General features: G+C 41.3%; 1 protein-coding gene across 3 annotated transcripts in view; it reads right to left on the bottom strand.

The window, feature by feature from the left end:
* Positions 1–15504, bottom strand: part of SAMD12 (sterile alpha motif domain containing 12) — a 398489-nt gene that overhangs the window by 355650 nt on the left and 27335 nt on the right. For all 3 annotated transcript variants that reach the window (XM_039227211.1, XM_039227213.1, XM_039227212.1), the window contains exon 2: positions 3426–3604. In XM_039227211.1, the coding sequence (XP_039083142.1) occupies positions 3426–3604 (179 nt within the window). The remainder of the gene's footprint in view (positions 1–3425; positions 3605–15504) is intronic.

Below are 15504 nucleotides of genomic sequence, written 5' to 3'. Positions count from 1 at the left end.
ATGGGGGAACCATTTGATTTGTGTAATCAGTAGCAAAGGGATAGAAAGTCAAACTGAACTGTAACGTAACACTGGTCAGAGCGGCTACATCTCAAAAATTTCAATAAGAGAGTAAGAGACAAAAACAAAAGCACCTCAGCAAATGGTCTGCACAAGTCAAGGCACATGTAGGCAAAAAGTCCCAAAGAATTTACTTCCTTGGTAAATAACTTACCAGCAAGAATTGGAAGCCATGGCAGGAAATACAGCACCCTAAAAGGCCCAACATTGACTCAAATAGGAAAGTCATGGTTGAGCTACTCAAGTTAATAGAGCAATCTGAAAAGGGACTTGAAGTCAATACACTTAAAAGCATGCACATCATTAAAAAACAAAAACAAAAAAACCTCAAAACGGAAGTGAAGAGAACATTTTCCCCATAATCTCAACTCCAGATGTAAACCGCTGTTCATACTGTGGAATAAACTCTTCCAGAATCAGTGACATCTTTATTCAGAAAAAAAAATTTTTACATAAATGGGGACATGCTATACACACTGTGTTCTTCTCCTCCCCTCACTTTAGAATATTGTCACTCATGTTCCCACATAAATATTGCTGTAGATTGAATGTCTATGTTCTGCTAACATTTCTATATTGACCCCCTTTGTGATGGTATTAGGAGGTGGAGCCTTTCTTACCTGCTTAGGTCATGACCGTAAGCCCTCACAAATGGGATTAGGCTCCAGAGAGCACCCTTGTCCCTCTTTCTCCACCATGTAACACAATGACATGATGGCCATCTATGAACAGGAGGTGGGGCCTCATCAGACAATGAATCTGGGGACAACTTGATCTTGAACTTCCCAGCCTCTAGAACTGTGAGAAATAAATTTCTGTTGTTTATAAGCCACCCAGTCTATGGTGTTTTGTTACAGCAGTATGAACAGACTACGATGAATCCACAGGTCTCCTCTACCCATATAAAGGTAGGATTCTATTTCCCGGCGTGAATATACATAGTACCGTTAGCCAGCATCCTAGGAATGAACAGTTGGGTTGTTCCCAACATTTTCATATTATAAAACACACCAGAGCGACCATTGTCCTGCAGGCATTTCTGCACATCTGGATGACTATTTCTTAGGACAAGCTACTAGAGAGGAAATTATGGGCTTAAAAGTTATACACATTTAAAATTTTCATAACTACTATCAGACTGTCCTCCAGAAAAGCTGTACCAATTTACATTACTGAGTGCCTTTAAAAGCATACATTTCTAGCCAGAGATTTTTTGTTTTTGTTTTTTTTAATTTAGAGTAGGTCAATTTACCCAACATCCAATTGTTTACCCAAGAAAAAAAAACTTGCAACTCCAATAACCCTCTAAAGGCAACAAAAACCATTTAAATGTGTTTGTACACGCACAAAACAAGTTCACACTGTGCACAGAAGGTTCGGTGTATGTAACACTAAGTATCTGTAGTAATCACACTATGGTACTTACTTTTAATTCTGTCTGCCCAGCAACCACCATTGTCATCAGGTCTTCCACGAAGAAAGGGAATAAATACTTTGTCTAAGCTCTACTAAATCTTCCAGTCTGTTCACATCTAAATATGACATCACTGTGAAAATACTCAGAATTCCTTCAACCCCTTTCACTGTAGATGATCTGGATAATTCAAATGAATTTAGTCTCCAATATATGGACTATGCCTGAGGAAAGGGTCATTCTAGACTACTTCATTCTCAGTGAAGTAGATTTTCAGCAAAGCAAACAAAGTGATCTAGAGGCAAAAGCAAAGGCTAACAACGTGAAATTCAGGAATTACTACAATAGCACATATTCCAAATAATTCAGAATTAAATCCTATCAGATTTAAATAAAACTTTATATTACTGGTCTGTTTTCCAATAAAAGATAATCTGGGAATGTTTAAAGTTGAATTAAAATCAGACAAATATCAACAATTTTCTTTTCCTCCACTCTGCTTTTTAATATTTTAAGCATTTTTTTAAAAAAGATCTGACTCAAGCTATTTATCTTCCCAGTTAAAGAAGATCCTTCACACATTTTTCCCCTTGCTCTTTCAAGATGCCTGTGTAGCATCAGAGATTGATGAGGCTTAAATATAACAGGGCTCACTTTATTTCCAACTCTCCTCACAAACCAAACTTCAACCATTGACCAATTTCCTAGGAGATGCAATTTCTTTCCACTAAAATGTCTAGTGCAAAAATATCTACAATATCTTTGCTAATCATTTCCCAACTCTACAATACACATAGGCATGCACTTAACGCCCTCAGTTTTAATTGTCTACACTAAAGAAGGGAAGTAACAATAGTAGTTATTCATGACTGGATAAGGCAGAGACATTCACATTTGATTTTGGAAGACGTTTAGGGTGGGGAGGGAGTTGATTCCTAGAGGACAGCAAAGTGGCCTTTCTACTTCAAGTTTTTCTTGACCATAACATTTGCTTTCCAAGGCACGCACATATTCATTCAGGCAAACATTTGAAAGGAAATTCCTCTGCAGAAAATACACAAGGGAAAAACTGAATGCCACATGAAAACTAGTTTCTTCACTTTCCAAGGGGCAAACTAACATGAACATCTTCAACTGTGCCCTTGACACGAGCATCTTCACTAATTTCACACAAAAATCCATCAAGTGCCACTTCCACTGCAGAAAACCTTTAGAAGAGGTGGTCCTTACTAAAGGATCACCACCCTCCAAGTCCCATTTTGCCAGCGTATGCTATGTACCTACATCTAAGACTAAAAATGAAAAAGAACATCCTAAAACGAAGTAGGATAATTATATCTTTCATCGGAGTTCTGTTTGTGATTGTCTATCTCACAGAATTGTTACGTTACAGGGACACAGTAAGCCAATACATCAAGAGTCCTTAAAACAGTATCTGGAATACATGTATATACTGAATAAAACATCAGTGATTAATTAACAGTGTTTGTCAGCCAAAGATCCTTATGCACATGCAGCCCTGGGCCTTTTACACAATCCTTCCAATGTATGGTATTATTTCATCTGCTCAACCCATGGTGGAGGGAGTTTTTAATGATACCCATCCTGGAGGAGAAGAATCTGAGGCCTCATACTCATGCCTAAGTTCATAAAATGATAAATGCGAGCCTGGCAAACACATCTCTCACCTTTAAGTCAAGGCATCCTTCTCAATAGCCCGTTCTATACCATACTCATGACAGGACATGGACCACAAACGTGTTTGAGTTTCACTCCAAAGGGGATGCAGTCAACATTTTCATTGTTGCCTAGAACCCAGAAGCAGTCAGTGTTCGTTTAATTGAAGATACACTGGCAAGCAGTGAAAGCACCATCCGTTATCTGTGGCTGGACCACAAAATATCAAAGCTGCACCTTCACAGTCTCCATAATTTAGTGGATTCCTACCTACCTTAGCAGTCTCAGCTTCTGCTGGCAGTCGCTTGGGGGTTCCTTTTTGGTCAAGCACCTTCTGAAAATTTTTGTTTTTAATGGATTGAGATTCAACACCTTCACCTTCGATCTGTAGCTTAATACCTTCGGCACGGGCAGGGTGATCAATACCCCGTGGATTCAAGCCACAGTGGAGAGCTGGGAAAGAGGAAAAATAGAATTGAAAACAAGTCCTGCAAAGAAGGCGTCCATGAAGACAGTATTTCATGCGGCCTCTGAGGGAAGAAACAAAGCAGTGGCAAGTTTAGAGGTGGTGTGATAATGATGGGAAATGATCTGGGAAGGAGGGAGCATGGCGTAGAGGTAACACCGAGCTCTCAAATCAGAAAAACTTCAACACAAATCCTGAAACCATCAGTTCCAAGCTGTTTGACCTTGAGCAAGTTACTAATGCCCACATCACAGATGAGATTACCAAATCAGGCAACTTCGTTACTGCCTCCCACACATGCAACTAATTCAACCTCTGCAGTTCAGCTTCTTGTCTCTGCCTCCATCTGGATAAGCACTCATTCCCTCCTCCTCGGAGTCTATTCAAGCATCCACTCAAGTACCCCCGCATGCGCTGACTGTACAGCTATTTGCTGAGCATGTACTATGTGCCATCCCCTGGGTTAGATCCTGGAAACATGGATTTATATATGACAGATGTTCCCTTCCAAGATCTTATGGTCCAACAGAAGAGGCAGAGAAAAGGACAAGTTATTTTAAAACAGAGTTATTATGGCTACATGAAAGAGAAGGAAAGATCAAAGTGGAGGGTTCAAGGGAGTCAAGCCCAGGGCCTTCTGATGGTTTCCTGCCTTACCCACATCCTCTAACATGGATAGGACCATAAATAAAATCTACAGCCCATTTTCTGAGCATAATTATTTGTTCAAGAAATACTTACTGAGCCCCTTCAATGTACCCAGTGTTCATCCAAGAAACAGCAGTGAGTGTTACAGGAACCATTCGATTTCCACAGATGACCTCCATGGACCACCCGGCGTGTGTGAGGCTGGGTGTGCATGTGCACATGCACACAATACATCTGTGTGTGTTTTGTGGTTTCTGGTAGTAAATTCTCTCACCTCCCTGGGACTCCACCCCTTCAAATTTAATTAAATTCCTTATCCCTTTCTCTTAGGCCTCAGAGAACTCAGGGCCAGAATCTTCACTCCTCCATCCCACTCAGGACTCTACTTCATTGATAACCTTTTACTCAATATCTTTGGTTGCCTCCCATTCTTGGCATGTCTGTCTCCCTTTATATGTTTTTCATATATATATACACATATACACACACACATATATGTACATATATATGGTTTTAAATGTTTTTTTGTGGGGGAGGGGGGCGAGGGCAAGGACACGTGCATAGGGCAGAGAGAGAAGGAGAGAGAGAATCCCAGCACAGAGCCTGATGTGAGGCTTGATCTCAAAAACCATGAGAAATCAGGAGTCGGACACTTAACTGACTGAGCCACCCTCAGCATGCTTCCCTTTTAGCCACCTGCTGTAATTCTACAATTCTTCCCTTACTCAACACCCCATTCAGGTCAGGGCTTCCTCTTACCAGGATTCCAAGAGAGTATGTGACACCTGAGAGATGATGGCTGGCTTCCCAGAAGTGAGGCAGGGGCTCCCTTCCTGCTCTCCATGCTCTCCTTAACAGGAGTCATCCATTCCCACCCTCAGATACAATCAACAACTTGCTGCTGATGCCCACGTTTTAACCACAGCCTCGATAGACCTGTTAAGAGCTTCAGACCTAAGTGCACCTGGAAGTCAGCATCCCAATTCCAGCATATCCCAGATATGTCAAATTTCACATGTTCAAAACTGAATCTGGGCTTTCTACCACTGCCCCCAAAAATGCCTTTTCCAGTCCTTTCCAGTTCCACGGAAACCTAAGAGTCATCCTTGGCAGGACTCTCCCCACGATTCACCACATCCCTTCCATCTATCACCAGGTCCAGCAAGCTCTACACCCACAGTGCTGCTCAAATCCATCCATGCAGCTCCATCTACACTGCCATCACCCCGGTCCCAACTAGCCACGTCTCTCAGCCACACTGCTGACTAGCCCAACTGCTCTTCCTCGCCCGAGACCTGAAACCCCAGTAAAAAAAAAAAAAAAAAAAAGTAAAGCTCAGATTGTGAGACCCCTTGGCTTAAAATTTCCCAATGGCGTCATTTTATATCTAGATCATTCAAATAACGTGACCACCAAGGCCCTGAATTATCTGTTCTCTTTCTACCTTTCCAACTTCATCACCCACATTATCCTTCATTCACTGTACTCTGACCACACACTTCCTTTTCACACTTCCTACTTCTTGAACACATCGAGTTCTTTCACACTTCCCGGATTTTGTACATAATGTTTCTTTGCCTGAAATGTTCTCCCTATTCCTCACCTAACTCCTACTCATCTGTCGGGTTTTGGCTTAAGAACACTTCTTCAGATATGCCTTCCTTAATCTCTTCCTCATCCCCTGCCCCCACCCCATTCCAGATCACTGTGGCTAGAACAGGAAGTACTGAAATACTGAATGAATGATCTTGCCTATCTGTCCATATCCACGTGGCCTTATTTATACCTTCCAATATGAAAATTATCTGTGAATTTCTCTTCTAGCTTCTAAGCTTCCTAGAGCCAAGAACCAGCCTATTTCATGGTATACAATAAATGTTCAACATGTATTAGTTCACACCTCCTCTCTCAGGCTTTATGCCGCATCTCAAGTGATCTTCATAAATACTTGATGAGACATAATTACATTCATTTCACAGATAAGGGAGAGGAGTCTCAAGGCGCAGAGTCACAAAAAGTCAGGCAGTTGTCTACTGAAGGTCACAGATCAAGCATCATTTAGGATATGGATGATTTCAAGCTTCAGATGAGCAACCCAAAGTAGGTTAAACAGTAAGAAAAATTGTTAGCTTTCAGAAAAGGAAGTCCAATAATGGTACAAGTTCAGAGTTCTTGGATTTGCCAGCTTAGTAGAGGATCCATCGAGGATTCTGATTTTTTCTTTCATCTTGCCAGCCTTCTATCCAGAACACTACCTAGATCATAAGCCTGTGTCCCCTCATGGCACCTCAAGCTACAAGCTTCTGGTTCTTATCTAGAAATAGTAACAGTTTGGTTGTCATGGTTCTCTTTCCCGTAATCCTCTTCCAAACTTTCATTTTTTCCCCCATTAGCCGGAAGTGAACCACATACCTATTAATGAACTAAAACCCTGCCAGTGGAGATAGCATCACCATTAAACAGCTGATCTTTCTGCTAAATTCCTCAAACCACATTGCTAGTATTCAAGAAGGCAGAGGCTGAGTAGATCCTGGAGAACCAACAGCAGTGCCAACTCGGGTATATGTAGAAAGAGAATTTAGTAGCCAAAATCTATAAGAGTAAGAGGCTCATTACTGCTAATATCAAACAGCTTTTCCATCTCCAAAGAATGGCCTATTTGTAATGATTATTCAGTATTTTAAAATCATGATTAAAAAAAAAGGTTTGCTTATAAAAGGAGATGAGAGATTAGCACAGGATGGATTTGGACATTAGAGGAAGAAAAATATATAGCTCTAATCTTTCTCTCCAGACTGATCCCTGGCTGCCTTGAAATTTATAGCTTCAGAATACCACTGACTTGCTGGGAGATTCCAGTACTTTCTGTTCTCTCAACAGCTGGCCACCAAACCGGACTCTCACACTTCCTTCACCTTTGCTCATGCTGATCTCTCCTCCTAGAAAGGGGTTCTACTTTACCCGTTTTACTTCCCCCTTGGGGAGGCTAGATCCACTCACCCAATGTGTCAGTTCAGGCGCTCAGAAAGCCTTCTAGGAGTTTCTGGATACCAGACCAAGAACCATGCTTCTTGGTCTATGCTTTGTCCATGCACATAGTACCCTGGTGCTTCACCTGCCTCACTGTAGTGAGCAGGTCTACATCACTGATCTGTATACCTCGCCTACCGCCATTGCAAGGTCTTCAAGGCAGGCCCTTAGTCAGCTCCATGACCTCCTCTCCCCAGTCTAAAACCTGGCACATAAGAAGCATTTGCTCAGGGGCGCCTGGGTGGCTCAGTCGATTGAGCATCTGACTTCAGCTCAGGTCACAATCTTGTGGTTCGTGAGTTTGAGCCCCACGTTGGGCTTTGTGCTGACAGCATGGAGCCTGCTTAGGATTCTCTGTCCCCCTCTCTCTGCCCCTCCCCCACTCACACTCTCCCAAAAATAAAGAGACCGTAAAAAATAATAAATTTATTCGGCTGCTAAACGAACCTGCGATCTCCTCTCTTTATACAGTCCTGCCTTAAATCAAAAGGAAACTTCTCTCTGCTGGTAAATACCTAGCATTCAAAATGTAAGAGAACCTTAAACATGAGACAGATTTTGGTTTTTTTACTTTCTACACACGTAGCCACCTTCTTCACACAAATATTTTAATCCTCCATAGCTGTTCCCTCCTTGCCGGCAGACCCAGTAGTTGATTTAGGTTTTGTGCCTGGGTTTATTTATTTAAAACCATTTCTGACAGGCTTTGCTTTTCCCTGAAATTTCATGTCCCTAATATTTACAAATCAAGCAACTTTCAAATGGCCTCTTTACAAGCTGTGACCTCTATTTCTTTGTTCATCATGTAAAAGGTGCCCCTGTTTGAGTTCTCTTTTCTGTCCTCATCACTGCCCTTTCTTGTTTTCACTCAAGTTATTTACTCAATTTAATGGGCTCAGCATCTCACAGGTCAGCTTGGAGACCCTCTTCCTGTTTCCCTCGTCTTTCAGACCACACCATGCCTTACTGATTTCTAGTTACGGTCCAGTTACTGGAAGCTGTTTGTAGTCTTTCTCTCAAGGGCTGCTCCAGTCATTTTCACATTAAAGTTGCTAATACTAAGCTCTTCAAAATCAAGAATTAAAAACAAAAACAGATTTGACCAGTAGTCCTTTAAAAAAGTTAACGGACATTTTTACTGCCAATGCATAGGTTTTTGCATTGTTTTGAGATGCCAGGGCAAAGGCACTAGCTCTTTCTCAGGTGGAAAAACCCATTCCCTCAGAAGCCAGTACCCTTGTGCTTTGCTAGCGGGGATCTAAGATGGTGCAGCTGCCGGGAGCAGCTGGGGATTCCTTTAAAATATTCAACGCAGAATTACCACCTGATCTGGCAATTCAACCAAAGAACTGAAAATAGGGACTTGTACAGTTATTTGTACATCCATATTCGCAGCAACATTATTCACAATAGCCAATAGGTGGAAACAACCCAAATGTCCGCTGATAAATGGAGAAAGAAAATGTGGTACATACAATGGACTTTTCAGTCATACAATATACTTTTCAGTCTTAAGAAATGAAATTCTGATATAGGCTACAACAAGGATTAACCTTGAAGACATGCAAAGTGAAATAATCTGGTCACAAAAGGACAAATATTGTAGGATTCCACTTATAGGAGGTACTTAGAGTAGTCAATTCACACAGATGAAGTAAATCAGTGGTGACCAGGAGCTGGAGGAGAGAATGGGGAACTGCTACTTAGGGATGAAAAAGCCCCGGAGATGCAGACAGGGGATAGTCGCACAACAATGTGAATATACTTAATCCTACTAAGTCATACGCTTAAAGAGTATTAATATGATAAATTTTATGCTATGTATATTCTGGAACAAAAGAGAACTTAAAAACAGCCCATTCCCTCTCATTTCATTCCCCCAGATGGCCTCCATAACTGGAAAGAGATTCCAAAGATATTTTGAGAGAAACCGAGTGAGCAGGGGAAGGGCGGAGAGAATCCCAAGCAGGCTCCACACTGCCAGCGCAGAGCCCAAAGTAGGGCTCGAACTAACAGGGAGATCATGACCTGAGCTGAAACCAAGAGTCAGACACTTAACCGAGCCACCCAGGTGCTCCTCCAATCATACTTTATTCACAAGTTTGAGAGTTTTTTCAATAAGTTCATTGTGATTTTTCAACCAAAACATGTTTTCTTAAAAAAAAAAAAAAAAAGATAGCTCGATAGTATTGTATTACTTTAGAATTTTGCTGGAAAAGGCATATTCTGAAAAAAAAAAAAAAAAAAGGCCGGGGGGGGTGGTGGAGGCCAGTCTGACTAGCAGAAAAGGGGTTTCATTGCTGGAAGTGAGCCTGGACCCGACCTCTGAGAGGTCCCATTATGACGGGACTTCGCTCAGTCACAAACCAGGAGGAAGTGCCAGGCATTTTGTCTCAAGATGACGAGAGAACCAAGGGGTGTGCTGGCAGTAGGTTCCGCTGGCACGAACAGGTGCATCCTACTTGCCAAGTCACCCAGCTTCCAGGTCTTCTGATCCCCGCCCACACCACACTCTCCCTGTAGGGAAACAAGGGACTGTGCCCCATTCAAGGTGAAGCTTCCTTTATTTTGGGCTTTGCTGTGCAAATACTCCCAGGGTCCAGTGGGCTGCTCTGGATCCTGCACCAAGGGTTTCTGCCACCACACAGATGCTGCTTGTCGTTCCTGAGAGGTTTGGGCTTCTCCACTTTGACAGAATTGATTTTTACAAAATCTACTCTTCCCTTACTTTCATGGATGATCCCTCAGCAAAATAAATAATCTATTCTTTCCACTGTGAAGCTTTAACTGATTTTGCAACCATTATATCCTCTCTAAGCAATGTTGACAATTCGCTTTTTCTTATTTGCTCTCTCTCCCCCTCTCGATGTCCCCCCAGCCACCCCGTGTATATATACACCATGCATTTCAAGAATATATTAACATGTCAGCCTAATCGATGACTAGGAACCCACTGAAGCAACTGACTGTTCATTAAAGCTTGACAAACCGAGTGCCTAGCCAAGTGCCTACTGTAAGTACTCAATCATTATAGACTAAGCAGAGGCATGGTGGAAAGATACCATTTCAATCCTACTCACTGCCATTCCCTTCATAGGAAAACTTACAGGTTTTATTTTTCAAAAAAGGCAAATAAAAGTGGTTTCCAATCTAATTGTATAATTCAAAGTTATGTTAAGTCACAGAACCAGAGGACTGTTGTGAAACTGATTTTCCTGACTGCCTTCTGCAGAGGAGAAATTGTCTTGTCTGTGTGTCTATAGAGACTAAACAGCTGTATGTATTTGGCATCCAATAAACACTGCTAAACAAATACATGAAACAAATGTACTTCAATCCCCATCATTATCTATTGGAATGGAGATAGATCATTTACAATTTCATTTATATGTCCTGCTTTTGCTAAAGTTATGGAAAACACAGACCTTGTTTCATACCGCTCTTATACAATACCCACATAGCGGATACTCTAAATGTATTTAATTAATGAAGTGTCTTATCATACTCTGGCTTCAAATTCAGCACAGCACTCCCCTGTACAAGTAATCTGGGCATCACAAGAGATTGCTCTTTGTGGGAAACACTTCCCAAAGCTCTCCTGGAAACTTCTCGGAATGTGCCCACAAAGACAATTTCCCAGCCTCCCTTGCAGCAACATGTAGCTGTGAACATATTCTGGCCTATGGGGCCTAAGCAGAAGTTTGATGTGGAAAAATGCAGCTCTGGAAGTGACAGAGGAGGACAGATTTTTGTATCATCCTTCTCACTATCTCATCACCTTGAATGGAGAGGTGGTATCTAGAATTGCTATAGACCACAGGCTATAAATATGAAAGCCAAGAGGCTAAGAACCACAATGGCTGTACCATCAACTGAGCTGCTCAAACTATGTTCTTAACTACCTGCCTCTGGACTTGGTGCTACATGAGTAAAGTAATTCCTTTACCTGTGACACCACCAAGTCAGGTTTCTTCTGGGACTTCAGATGAACAATTCCAAACTGACACATGATAGCACTTTAATCAACAATATATAGTTGCTTAGCTCTTCCTAAAGGATAAAAATGAAAACTGAAATCCTAGCAAAATATTCTGCTCTGGGTATCAGAACTCCCATTAGGACTTCAAAAGCTGAATAAGTATAGCAATACCTTAACAAGGAGGAAGTACATTATGAATACATGTTATTATCAAGGAAAATGTTATCAGAGGTAGAATCAATCTAGATGATACAGTGAATATCTGAGGGTGTAACTCTTATTCATTGAGGAGCCTCTGGTGCCCAGAAAAGTGCCTAGATCACTCATAAGAATTTATGCATGAGTGGATGTGATTGTGTCTATTGGGGTCATATTGCTATTGCTAATGCTTTAACATGAAAATAGACCAAGTGTACCAGAAATGTATGCCTAAGAAGCACAAGCTTGGGTTAAGCTAGTTGATAGGGAACAATGTCTCTTTGGGCAAAGGAACCTGTCCAGCACATACCTACAAAGGCAGGTCAGCAAACTAGGGTCCATGGGCCAAAATCAGCCCACTGCCGGTTTACATATGCCTTATGAGTCAAAAGCAATTTACACTTTTAAATGGTGGGGGGGGGGGGGGGACTAAAAAGGATGTTTTGTGATCTTTGAAATTATATGAAATTCAAATGTCAGTGTCCATAAGTTTTATTGCCACACAGCTATGCTTATTTATATGTTTTCTACGCTGCTGTTGTAGTACAATGGCAAAGGTGAGTAGCTGTGACACACCAAACGGACTGCAAAAACTAATTATTTACTAACTGGCCCTTTACCAAACAAGTTTGCTGAGCCTTGTTCTAGGATAGAGTGCATCCATGTCCTGGAGGACACCAGGATCTGAGAACTCTAGCGCCCTCCACAAAACATCAAGGAACACCTCATGGGTCTGAGGGGCTCACCTACTTTTGCTGCACTCCCCCACTCCCAGGCAATTTACACGAGCTCAATTATGGTTGATTGTACTATTTTGGTCAGGCTCTGTGGAGACTAGACGTCAGCTACGTCTCCTTGGTCAGCTATATGTGGTATTCTCTCTCTACATATATATTATATATATATATAACATATATAATATAAATACAAGTATTATATATAAGTCATAAAGTTATATATAAATATGTATTTATAAATTATATGTTATATATAAATATATATGTGTTATATAAATATATATTTAATATTTATAAATTACATACAATATATATTATATATAAATACATATTTATAAGTTATATATGATATATATAAATTATATGTTATATATATTTTAAAGCTTAACATTCTACATACAGGTTGAAGTCCTTTACTACTATCAAAAAGAATAGGGGTAAAATGCAAATTTCCAAACCAGGGGCATTAAAAGATGACATGTCTGTTCCCAAAAAGTCTGCAACTGACCAGTAATAGATGGCTCACCGTCTGTTACTACGAGGGGACTGGGGAGAAAATCACTCTGCTGGTGAAAAGAGACATGAAAGGCTGAACCCCAAAAATACTCCATTGTCCCCAGAGTCTGTCCAGAGGTAGCCCTGGTAACCACCACATGGCCACCAGAGCTGAGCCTGGAGGACAGTCCATCTGAGCCAGATATTCAGAGCACATGCAGCTGTGTCAGAAGAGGGTCTCCTCTGAGGCACATGAAGTACACTCACCGTGGCTCACTCATTTAGAGAGGATTTCGCCTCTGTAAAAACAGTTTGCTACAAGGGAACCCTGCTCACCTAAAGACGAACCTAAGTGTAATCGCCACAGTCAACGCTCCTCCTTCCTACTCAAGATCAATGGACCAGGCAATCTAAATACAGCAGAAATTAAAACCATGCTTAACTTCCATAGGTCCATGTCAGAGTGGGGAAAGGCTTTGGACAAGCTCTCAGGCACAAATGTTAACTCCTGTCTTTCATGAGAATACAACAGCAGATATAATTGGAGGATTCAGGTATCAGAGATAAGTGGGTAGTTTAAACTGGTGACTGAAACAAATTTTTTTAAATATTTATTTTTGAGGTAGGGAGGGGCAAAGAGAGAGACAGACAGAATCTAAAGCAGGCTCCTGAATCTGAGGTTTCAGCACAGAGCCCGATGTGGGGCCTGAACTCACTAACTGCAAGATCATGACCGGAGCCGAAGTCAGACGCTCAACTGACTGAGCCACCCAGGCATCCCTCATATATTTTTAACCATGATATTATAAGAAAGATTTCATACTGTGAACCCATGCCAAGCACAGAGAAGTAAATAAATAAACTGAACCATGTTTCATGAAACTCTATTTTACTTTACTGTATGTGATCTACTCTGATTTTTCCTTAGGTCTTTCTTTTTTAAAAATAAAACCATGCCTTGGGATGTCTGGGTGGCATAGAAAGCCACATAGGGAGCCCACAATTTCTGATCTGTCCACTATTATCAAGGCCACTTCCCCACCCCTGCAACATCAGTTGAGCTGATGTGAGGAGGCTGGACATCCACCTCTCCTAGGCAATGAGATGCCCCCTCCTTCCTGGGATGGTGTCAAAGGAAGCTTGGTGGAGAGAGTCAGGACTTTTCACCATCACCCAGTGATAATGAGGAGGCCCCCACCTCCCAGGTAACACCTGGCCAGAGTGGTGTTGAAGCCAGCTAAAACAGAAGTTTTACATAAGATCAAGTCTCATAAAATGAAAATGTCCAAATTTTGATTAAAAAAGCATTCATAACTAAGAACAAGATCTCATACTAAATGAGAAAGAAAATCGGCAGATGTCAACACTAAGATGTAGAAATCTCAGAACTATCAGACAAATATTTGAAAGCGGCCAAGATAAAGATCTCCAAAGAGCAATTACACCTGCCACAAATGAGAAACTAGAAAGCTTCAGCCAAGAAACAAAGTTGCTGGAAACAGAAGACATAAAGAACCACCCATTGGAAATGTTAGAACTAAATAATGTAGGGGCGCCTGGATGGCTCAGTTGGTTAAGTGTCCAACTTTGGTTCAGGTCATGATCTCACAGTTCATGGGTTTGAGCCCCGCGTTGGGCTCTGTGCTGACAGCTCAGAGCCTGGAGCCTGCTTCAGATTCTGTGTCTCCCTCTCTCTCTGACCTCCCCTGCTCATGATGGCTTTCTCTCTCGTTCTGTCTCTCAGAAATAAATAAAACATTAAAGAAATTTTAAAAAAGAACTAAAAAATGTAATCCCCCCCCACAAAAAAAAGCACAATGGATGGATTCAAGAGCCAAATGGAAATGACAAAGATTTCATTGCAAAAAGTAGAAAGACCTTTCTTGTAAATGGAAATGCTCTAAATCTTGCTTTGGTTGTACAATAAACAAGTATCAAAACTCAGAACTCAACACTGAAGATTATTTAATATACAACAGCAAGCATATACCTTAAGAATGTAACAAAACAATAGAGACACTAGATATACTTTTAGGGAAAGTTGAGAAGTGATTTTTGATTCATCTGTTTTCATTCATATCCTTCTCCCGCACCCAACACACAGATGCCCACTGATTCCAGTCCAAGTTCTACTTTCTTGCTATTTTTGATAAAGTGTGTTAACATAAAGAATATATGACATCTACTAAGTGTTCCATGAACATCAATCTCTATTTTTATCTTAGTGCCCTCCTCCATCACAATGGAGGGGTCTTTGGCATTAACATTTTTAACAACTACTAAGTAAACAAAATGGTAATAATGTGGGTCGCCTGGGTGGCTTAGTCGGTTAAGCGTCCGACTTTCGCTTGGGTCATGATCTCGCGGTTCGTGGGTTCGAGCCCCGCGTTGGGCTCTGTGCTGACTGCCAGCTCGGAGCCTGGAGCCTGTTTCAGTCTGTGACTCCCTCTCTCTCTGACCCTCCCCTGCTCGCGCTGTCTCTCTCTCTCTCCTAGAAATAAAGCATTAAAAAAAAATTTTTTTAAAAAATGGTAATAATGTAACATAGTAGAGACTTGAAAAGTGACAATCCTGAATGAAAAGGGCAGACTAAAGTCAAACTGGGGAGGCAGGGGGCATGTAGTCAGAAGGCAAAAAGAACGGCTTTTCAAATATACAAACAACCTTAGTGACAGAGTTGAGGAATGAGGTGATAAAGATAAAAGCAAACACGTGCACCTTGTAACATATTTTCTACAGATGAGCTTACAGCATTCTCTGACAAACAGTACTAATGGGGGGAGGGTGAAAAAAGTTACTG

This window comes from Hyaena hyaena, unplaced genomic scaffold, assembly GCF_003009895.1.
Source record: "Hyaena hyaena isolate Hyena2069 unplaced genomic scaffold, ASM300989v1 scaffold_26, whole genome shotgun sequence".
NCBI lineage: Eukaryota > Metazoa > Chordata > Mammalia > Carnivora > Hyaenidae > Hyaena > Hyaena hyaena.
Note: the sequence above shows the minus strand (reverse complement) of the source record. Positions and strands in the feature narration are given on the sequence as shown.